Raw genomic sequence first — 10,698 nt, forward strand, 5'->3', positions numbered from 1 at the left:
AAATGAAGAGTGAATTTGAGTATCATTTATATATATATAAATCTCACGATAAGAAGTACCTTGAATAATTCACAGAGGTAATAAACATATGTCATCATCTAGTCACAGTCAACACATGTCATCATCTAGTTGACATCTTTGCATGATTTACATAATAATTATCTCATCGTTCAAGGATTGCAACGTTCCTCAAAAGGTACTTCACAATTTGCCTGGCTTAGATTGCATCTATAATATGCACAAGATTTCTCATTCATTTAGCAAATTTGTGTGATCTCCTCACCATTTACAGCATCCTTTAGAAATACATGGTCATAGTGTACCCCGGAAGGTTTACAAGGATTTCATTCCAAAATTCCGATTATTATTACAGATTTTTAAATGTTATTACACAGCCAGGCCTTCAGCCTCGACATAACCAAAGTACATAATCCAAATGTTACAGGAGAGGTGAACAATGGACCTTTCTAGTAAGTCAAGACAAAGGATGTGAATCGAGACTCATTGTGTTACTAGTGCCATTCAGGAATCCAGCTCCAGAATAAAGATCAGTTCCTCAAACTACATCCTTAAATCTTATCAATGCTGAGACTGGGAGGTCAGCATATGAAATCAGCATGCTTCAGGTTACAGCAAATTTGATCCTATGGAGCAGAATCAACATCCTCTATCATGATACCTGAACAATAGAGGATTCAATCAGAGAAATTTATCAACCACACAAGATTAAGACATGAATGTGACTCAATAGCAGAAACAATAAAGGGGAATATGTTAAAGGTCCAAAAGTATGAGAAGCCAAATATGGAAAGTGGTAAGTCGGGAAACATATCCAGAAACAGGATTGCTCTTGTTGTATATAATCTGTTAGTAGCATCACTTGCCTCTTTTCTTGTCTACAAAACAAATAAGTTATCTTCAATCTCAAAATATGTCATGCAAGGACTGTTTTAAGGCATGAAAATAATGAAAAAGCCAATACTGGCTGGATTAGCAAAAAATTGTTTGACAGAGACGTGCCTCTAAGTGACTAGACAGAGTCAATTACCTTAACCTCTTCTGAAGTTTATAAAAATCAGTAACACAACCCTTTGCCCTTTTGAGAAACTACCAAAGTTCCATCTATCATTGAGGTCGTGGTAGTATTAATTCAAGAAAGGGTTGGAAGTGAATAGTACCAGGAAAATAAAGTTGTTATGCTGTCCACATAGTCAACGAATTAGTACAATTCAGGTAAGTTGAATAACAAAGAGAGTTGCAGAATATGCAAGTCACATGTCAAGAAGCTTACGAATTTTCGCAGCAACTCACAGAATACAGGCATTTGAGAAAATTGGGCGAATCAAGTATATTTTTAGACTTCCACTACGATGTAACCTGATTCTTGACTTTCCAGCCCTAGGGATATTAGACGACAAAGCTTTTTCTCCCTCTTTAACTGTCTTAAGGTTATGCAAGTTTACGAAAAAATTTGGAGAGAGCAAAGTCAAGAGACTGAGTTATGGTCTCCTTGGCCATTAGTAGACCGAAGGCAGCTGTTGAATAAGCCATAATCTATTTGCTGGCCACAATTTTATTTTCTCGGAGAAACTTATTCAGTTTTTACTAAAAACATCGGTCCGTGGGGTTATTGACACCAATTGCACAGCTAAATAAGATCATAGCACATGTTAAGGGCAGACATGCATCTGTTAACAACAGGGATGCTGGGATTCAAGCTTATTTCACACTGAAGTGTTCCATTGAACCTGAAAACTCTAACAAAGTAGGATCACTCGATACAGCAGTCCAAATTTTTACAATCATAGTTCAGGATGAAATGCAATCTCATCCATTAAAACATAGAATCTCTTTACTTGCCGTTCAAAAGAGCATGCGTTTGAAATTATCTATCTGAATTCCCAAATAATTCTGCCAATACTTGCTCATGAAATGCATCTGTTGAGCATTACAACTTTCCTCCTCCTCCAAGCAGATATCTGAATTTCAGCAAACAGCAGTCTCACAGCACCACTAGCTATAATCAAGAAGCATACCTTTGGGATTCCGTTGCTCATACAAGCTCCTCATAAGACTGAGACATCCTAATGCCATCAAACCTCCATGCAACTGAATCCCATCTCTTTCCAGACTCAGTCACTGTCAGCAAACATGACAACAATAACCAAAAAATAAGGGGGACGAGGAAAGACCAGACACCAAAACCTGAAACGTCGGCGCTTACATTCTTGTTGACAACTTGAACTTCTCTGAGGATTCCGCAATGGCGACCGTATACCTCAACTCCTTTGCTAGCTTGCCTTGGAGGGTAGAATTACTAGAATGAAGTGATAAGACCAAAATAACGACAAAAACGTTAATAATCTCGAAAACGATGGCAGAAGCCGACGATTCATCGGAGCTCTCAGAATCAGACGGATTTCGGTGATTGCCCTTCTCCTTCTATCTGGACAGTTATTAGCCCAAAGTGGCATAAGAGGCCCTTCGGTTTTGGGCCAGAAAACAATGATATCAAAATAAGCTCATTTCAGTGAAGAATTTTTTATATTTATATTACTTTTTTTTTTTTTGGAATAAATTACGACGAATTCGCATGAAATTTATTATAATTATAAAGATAAATTATAATTATTTTTTTAAATTTAATATAATTATAAGTAATTTTTTATTATTTAAAAAATTATAAATGCCCCCTTAAATAAAAAATAATTATATAGCATCTAGACGATGGAGTGGATATTACTACCTTTACTGAATTCAAAAAATAAAAATAAAAAACATATTTTAAAAAATACAAAAGAATTTGAGGGTTGGTAAAAAATAAATCATCTACAGAGAATATTAGCTCATAAAAGTATTTTATAAAATTATAAAATTATAATTTATAATTCAAAATGGCATTTTGGTCAGTTCACTATAAAAATTGAATGAAAATCTAGCGTAATGAGCTTGTTGTTAGATGGACATTAAAATTAGAAGAGTATTTATAATTTTTCAAACAATGAAAAGGTATTTGTAATTATATCAAACCTCAGGAAAGGTGATTGTAATTTACCCTAATTATACATAATTTTTATTATTTAAAAAATTATAAATACGTCGTAAAACTTCTTACAACAAATACATTCTAATAACAACCCATTATAACGGTATGTTTATTATATGGCAAGCTAGGAAAGAGAGTTGAGGTAATTACGTCATGCAATAGCTTGGGAAATTGTTGATTGGTGACTATATATATAAGAGATGGTGGTGAAGGAATATTAATATGGAATATTGAATAATATAAGTATTTTTAGAAGTAGCGAAATGTATTATTAGCCCTCGCCCTCGCCCTCGCCCTCACCCTCCTCTTCAAAGACTAGACCACATATAATTATCTCCAACAAAAACAAAAGACTCAATTCCTACTCCTTTGCTACTCTGCATTTCTCCACTGTAATTTCCAAATAACCAATCAAATCAAACATAAACTACAAAAATACCAAAATCTCTCTCTCTCTCTCTCTAATCGTCGGGTGAGTTTGGTGTTCTGACAAATCGTCCCTGCAAAACATAATAACAAACACATTACATATAAATTACTACACTTTCATTTATGATGAAACGAGAAATTTTGACTCGAATTGAGTTTAATTAAAATTAAATTAATTATATGATAAGTGTAATGCACAAATTACATAATAAATTATCAGACTTTATTTAAGATTTTCTTTTTTTTGTATAAATATATATATATTTGTGTATTTCTAGAAATACTTAAAGAGAGATTGTTTTATGGGAAGAGGTATATCGTATGATAAGAGTGGAGGCGAGGCAAACCTTCATTCTGGGCCGTCGATCAGCGTTGACTTTGCGGACCTGGTACCTGATTTTCTTAGAGAAGAGGCGGGTACGCCGTTTTTCCTTGTAGCGTAGCACGCTAGCCTCTCTCACACCTCCGTTCTCCGAGAACAGGTCTATCTGCGCCAACCTCGCCTGCACCCAACCAATCATAATAAACTATTATGTCATCAATAATCAACCATTCCCAACGTTGTTGGAACTAAGTTTGTACAAACGGATTAAGACAAGATTAGGGCTTTTAAAATACTAATAAAACCGGCTTCATTATTTGATTTTTGTAATAATTAAAACATATAAGTCTCCAAAAACTCAATGAATAACGAACATTTCTATTTTATTTTCTTAAATAAAAAAAATAATGAAGGGGTGTTCATTTCGCTTAACCAAACTGAACTAAATCAAAATTTTAGTACGCCAAATACAAAATTGAAATAATAGGTTCCATTTACAAATTAGTAATAAGTCAATCGAAAGCATATATCAATTTTCATTCAATCTACAGTATATACCTACAATCGAAGGTATATAGCAAAATTCAAAGGTGTTGGATGTAATTTTTCAAACTACATGCAGTTTACGTGTAATTATACTAAATTTTAGGAGAGAATGTAATTATCCCTAATAACATTATTACTTAATTATAAAATTACTTATAATATATATTTATTTTTAAAAAAGTTTAGTATTTCTTTCGGTTTCGATTTATGAAAATAAAAAAATCAAAATCAATCAAATAAATAAATTTGAAAAGAAATAATTGTACCGAATTAAAATTGTCAAATCGAATAGTGAACACCCTTATATAACGTGACAAGTGCGATTTGCTGTTAGAAAAAAAAAATACAATTTTTACATCAATCTAAAATTTTTCTTTCGTAGAAAAAATAGAAATTATACGTGCTTATAATAGTTTTTTTTTTTTTTTTGAAAACCTTATAATAGATTTCTCCATTGGCAATAATTATGAAATTTATGAGTGACTAATTTTTAATAAAATTACGAGTTTTTCTAATTATTATTATTATTATTATTTTTTACTCAAAAAGAAAAGGAAAAAGTTAACATGAAATGCCCGGCATGGGAAGCAATCAGATGGAGCCTAGTGCCGTATCCATCCAACTAACACCCACAATCGTCGCAGGCTATAAAAGCTCCAATCGTGCATGATTGCAAGCACGTGTAACGCACGTGTCATACCCAAGAAGACAATCAACGGTATTACAACTAAAAGATTATCATTTTTGCAGGCGGGGAATGAGATTACATACTTGGACATCAGTGCCGGCGGCGGCGGACTCAGCCCCCGGAGCGTCGCCGGAGAACGGAGAACCCTTATCGGACCACGCGTTCAAGACGCCGTCGTAGTTCAATTTCAAGAGCAGCCCACCACCATTCTGTTGAGGAACACACGACTCCTCTTTATGATGATCTTTACCCGCTGAATTAATCTCCTTGTTTGATCTAATCAGTGTCGAAATCGGCTTCTCCTTAGCTGGTTCCGAGTTCTTGACCAACTCCGCCACCTTCTTCTTCTTCTTCTCCGCCGGAATCTTGCTTGTCGTCGGAGCAATATCAGCCACATTCACACTAGGAAACCTCCACCAGTCACCCTCATCGACGTTTCTCATTGCTCTCAACTCCCTTCTCACCCCATACCCGAATTCAAATCCTAGGCCAACAGGGTAACCATAACAACAATTGTTCATTGCGTTATGAGAATTCATGTCGTCGGTGACGGGCTCGTTCTTCCCTATGATGCTGTCGATTCCCTCTCCAATTTCCTCATCCAGTATCGACTCTGCATCGATGTCATCTTGATACTCGTCGCAGATTTCAGACGACGAATTGATCTCGCCCGGACTAAGACACGGTTTCTCGAACAGATTGAACTCTTTGGCGAAATGGGGTCGGCGTAGCAAGAATTCAGAGTTATCGATCGTTGGGAAAGGAATCATGAGCAAGTCTGAGGGCTCAAGTGAGAAAGGGTTCTTGCTGTTGTGTGGTTTTGTGAACTTTGTGAGGTGTTTGGTGGGGAAAATCTTGGGGTAGGCTGTGGAGAGGAGGGCGGCAGCTTCATTGTAAGTTTGATTAGGCCGTTTGCGGGGCGTGCGGGGCTTTCTTGTGGAGATTGCAAGAGGGCAGTTGCTGGATTCAGAGAGAGTGGAGGATGGAGAGGATGAGTTTGAAATCCAAGAAGTTGATGGGGATTTGATGATCTCTAAGTCTAGGGAGTCTAATCTGTATGCTCTCCCACCTCCACTCAGACAAGAAGACATGGGTGAAGTAAACGAAAGCTCCTCAAATGACTGTAAGGAAATGAAACTCAGTATGAATTCAAGAACTGAGACACTGGTTGTCTGAGTTTTTTATGTGTGGCCAGTTGGTGAGGAAGATGTCAAACAAGAAAGTTGGGAGATCAGGACAAGTTTTAGCCAACAACTGGAGAATCAGGGGGTGATTGGTGTGGAGTTTGAGGAAGTAAAAGGATTCAAGAAAAGGTGGGGAAAGTACAAGAACCCTAAACCCTGAAAGTACTGTAATTTCAGTATCAATCAAATTCTTGGACTAATAATAAAAAAGTGGTAAAAGCCAAAATTTGTAGCACTGTTTTATGATAGGAGAAACTAGCAGAAACCCTTCAAAAACCCAGTGAAGAGGAATCAAGAATTGATGGTTTAAGACAGCAGAAAGCTTAAAGAGACAATCTTGATGTAATCAAACATGGAAGAAAGTGTCTTTCTTGCATGGGAAAAGACCATAGGCTTCCCCGAAAGGTATATCCCAGAAAAAAAGAAAAAGCAAAGCTTCTTTCACTAAAACAGTGGTATGAGTGAAGAAACAAGAGACATTTTAGTCCAAGAATGAGTGCCAGAACAGAGTATAATCAATCTGTGTCATCGAAAACGGAAAGAAACCCAGAAATTCTGAGGTGGGATTTTGAATGTGAAATATCCAAGAAGCGTAAATGTCTGAATAAAGGGGAAAATCAAGAGCCGAGATGGCGTGTATTTATATTTATCATGAAAATAGAGAGATTGGGATTGGGGGTGATAGAGAGAGGGAGCATATTGTGAACAGAGAGTCACGGGGAGATGAAAAAAGGTTAAGATCGGGTGATGAGGTCTGAAAACACACAGTACACCCACTCTCTCTTTCTATCTCTGGAGAATTAGAGGGTATGGAGACGGAGAACAGAGCAAGGGACAAAGCTCGGCTTCTTCTGCAGTTGTAATGGACCACATTCTTCTCTTTCTACCTGTCTTTGCACTTTTAGCAGTACAACTAATTTCATCTTACAAAAACACCCCTACCTTTTCAACTCTTCATTTTAATTAATGACCTTTGACCTTTGTTATATATATATATGTATATTAATTAATCATACTTCCTGCCCATTAAAATTATTTCCTAATATGTTTTTCTATTTGAATTTGAAATATTTGGATTATGTAATTTTCAGTTTTAAATAATGTACATTTACGTACTTATAGGCATTTTTAATACAATATACTGAAATTTTAAGTATATTACATTATTCATATTTGACAGCATAGATCACTTAATTTGAGTGCCATAAAATGTAAATTTAAAGTAAAGAACTTAGCAAAAAATTATAACGAAAAAACACTTACACGAATTGAGTTATTAATATAGTATTATACAAACTCTGCATTTTTAGTGAAGAAAAAAAAAAATTCAAATTGAAGAGTGTATCGTATGACTCCTTTTGTGTTTTTATAATCTTTTTCGACTTTTCTCTTGGATGTATTTTAATAAGAATATAAAAATTACCAGCAGAAGAAATGCCCGCAAAATATCTTCTCAAAAATAAAAAATATATCAACATATGAAAAAAGAAAACAATTAAAAAATTAGATGGCCCATCATTTACTAGAAAAGGGGTATAAATGTAAAAACTGATGTAATCCAATCCTAATCATGGGACATGCATGGATTTCCTGATTGAAGTTGTTCTATCATCTTTAAGTACCCATTCCCCCACTCCCTCTCCAACTGCAAGAATTCCATTGATGGAAAAGTGCCTCTTATCTGCTGACATGGCGCAACCCCATTGGCCCCCAAGATTTCCTGTGCTGACGTGGACTGTTCTTTATTGGTTGGTGGATTTTCACGGGTATCTAGGAGGTGGGCTTTGGTTGTAATGAGAAGATGAGAGCAATGATTTGGAAGGTCTTGTTTTTTTTTTGGTGTGTTGTGGCTCTTTGTATGTGGCATAAAGCAATCACACGTTATGCTATTTGTGTTCAATGGATTATGATTAGAATAAGTTACTAGTCCTATTAAGTTTTGGAATATTGCAATGGGACCCCTAGCTTTCTTCTATTTTTAGAAAAGACCCTATAGACATCGTTAATTTGGACTTTTGTTGGCAACGGTATGTATACTTTTGTTGATATATTTTGACCATGGGTTATAGTTTTTCATTAGCCTTTTGCTTGATATTGTTTAGGATCTCCTTTTTTAGTAAGGTGTTTTTTTTCAGTATCAATTCTATTGCAGTTTATATCATTTAGTACCCCCGTTTTATGGGAACGAGGTCATGCGGTTGTCCCAAATCCTTCTTTCAAAGGGGCTGATGATCCCGACATTGACGCACTTCAGTTATAGATTTATTTGGATGGCTTATAAGTTTCAAAATCTCCTTGACAAACAAAATATTTTTGAAGACAAAATTGTAATACTGATACAATCGGAGCGGACAAAATCTCACATGACAGACGTTGATACACACCACATCATTATCCAAACTTTAATTTTGGAGATTATTAGGAAAAAAAAGGGGGGTTGAAAGATTAAAATTGAAAATTTTGGGGCTATAACGTAATATCCTCAAAAACTACTCTTCTTAGGTTTTTTTGTTCAAAGAGTATATTCCTGTACTCCCATTTGTTTTGGAAAATGTCCCTTTGGCTGAGATATTTTGAAAATATCTCAAATCTTGCACATCATAGATATTTAAATTTGATATTTATGTGACCTAAGTTGAACAAATTACAAAATGACCTCGTGAGTTTATTTTTTGTCAATCTCACCCAAATCCTGTCCAAAAAGATCTACAATATCCAATATTAAAATTAAGTAGTTTTTAATAATATTTTTTTATGGCCAATTAAAATAACGAAAATTCAATTTTTATGTATTTAAAAAAATGCATTTTATCTCGCACATGCATTAAACAATTTCAAATCCTCCCCAATGTTAATCACTAGTCTTTGCTCAACCATCAATCTTAATTCATAAGTTTAAGTACCCTTTTTACATAAATAAATTTTTTTATTTGTTTCGATAAATTTAATTTTTTCTCAAACACACAACACTCTCTCAATTTTTGATATTAGGATAAGAGATCTTTTAATTGTAATAAACGGCCACAAATCAACTATTAATTTAATTTACTCCCGATAGTAATAAAACATACAAAAGTCAAACTCCATACTCGAACATCCTCAGCCTACGTGTTTGAAAATTCATAACAAATTCTTAATCTCTACCACCTCTAATGTTATTGTCCCATCCGGCACTTATCGTATTAACTTGGGAATGAACAAGAAGTTTAGGACTTACACGGCCTCGATATATATCGATTATATTATCAAGAAGAGAGGGATAGGATAAAGAGAAATGTCTGACTTAGGTTTGATGACAAAGGGAAAATTCAAATTCATACCAGGATTGATTGGACCTAAATCAATTATATGGTCAGTTTAAATATAACAAGTGTATAATACTTGTTTTGTAATTGATTTGATTGGATTAAATCTAATTTTAATAATAAAAAAAAAATTGATGAGGAAGACAATGGGAGTGTTGTGTATATCCGGATCTAATCTTGGCCACAAAGGTTGTTGTCTCATGATTTTGTCTGCATTAGCCTTATCCCATAATAAGAATTGGGTTGAAATTTTGCAGCCCTTGATTTTGGATAACCCTAAATGTGGAAGCTTCATGATGCATGTGAATCACAAACTCATGAGCACTTGTTGTGCCTATCACTACAAAGGGAAAAAAGACTAGTCTTTGTTTTAGCCCAAGCTCATACATGAGGTGTATAACATTAAGGACAGTTGAATCCCATGATTTCATAATTGATTATAACATAAATTAATTGTAAGAGGATTGATTTCAGAAATAATTGATTTTAGAAAAAGTGATTATGAGTTTTGGATTTTCTATAATTTCATAATTGATTATATAAGTACGGGTTTTTTTTCTTTTGGAAATACGAACGATGAACTATTATTCAGTGAGGTAAATTAATTACAATTGTTCTTGTTGGATATCAACATCTAACAAAGACCATTACAATAATTATAATCTGATCTATAATATCAAATATACTAAATTTATCCAATATCTACTATTACAGTAGAAACAACATACCTACTATTCAATAGAAACAACATCCTACGCATTAGGTGGGTTCGAACCCATGGCCTCTAAAGTCATGGGACCTCAACTTCGTCAATTGAAACTAATCTCATTTTTAAAGTTAATGGAAGATCATTAGATGAAGAATAATTACATTGTGACGAAAAGCTATAATTTATCGAGATTTAGTTCTGATGCAATTTAATTCTAAAAGTAATTTATTGAAAATAGAAAGAAAGCTACATGACTAATTGGGTATGCACTTAAAAAACAAACCTCGCCTGCTCAAATTACATTCTTATCATCTGTTGATGATGTTTCAAGACCACGAGATTTAATATTTATATCGCAGCAAAATATGAAATTTTCGATATCCAGTAATTGTTTTTTAGTTATTGATGATTAATATTTTCATGATGTAATGATATATGCAATTGATTTATTCAAACATATAAAAAAATA

At 34.3% G+C, this 10,698-nt stretch overlaps 1 protein-coding gene across 3 annotated transcripts; it reads right to left on the bottom strand.

The window, feature by feature from the left end:
- Positions 1–320: 320 nt before the first annotated feature.
- CIA2 (chloroplast import apparatus 2) lies at positions 321–7,079 on the bottom strand. Of its 3 annotated transcripts, none has more exons than XM_088875709.1 (5): positions 5,115–7,079; positions 3,823–3,978; positions 2,225–3,546; positions 2,037–2,139; positions 321–679 (listed from the first exon to the last, which is right to left on the bottom strand). In XM_088875709.1, exons 1-3 carry the CDS (start codon positions 6,120–6,122, stop codon positions 3,508–3,510), a joined length of 1,203 nt encoding a protein of 400 aa, XP_088731835.1. In that variant the 5' UTR covers positions 6,123–7,079; the 3' UTR covers positions 321–679; positions 2,037–2,139; positions 2,225–3,507. The 3 variants fall into 3 exon arrangements, with proteins under 3 accessions (XP_088731835.1, XP_088731834.1, XP_088731833.1); XM_088875708.1 differs by having other exon boundaries at positions 1,861–2,139; XM_088875707.1 differs by having other exon boundaries at positions 321–2,139.
- Positions 7,080–10,698: the final 3,619 nt, after the last annotated feature.

The sequence above is a fragment of the Sesamum indicum genome, linkage group LG11 (assembly GCF_026168435.1).
Source record: "Sesamum indicum cultivar Baizhima isolate 11 linkage group LG11, ASM2616843v1, whole genome shotgun sequence".
NCBI classification, from domain to species: Eukaryota; Viridiplantae; Streptophyta; class Magnoliopsida; order Lamiales; family Pedaliaceae; genus Sesamum; species Sesamum indicum.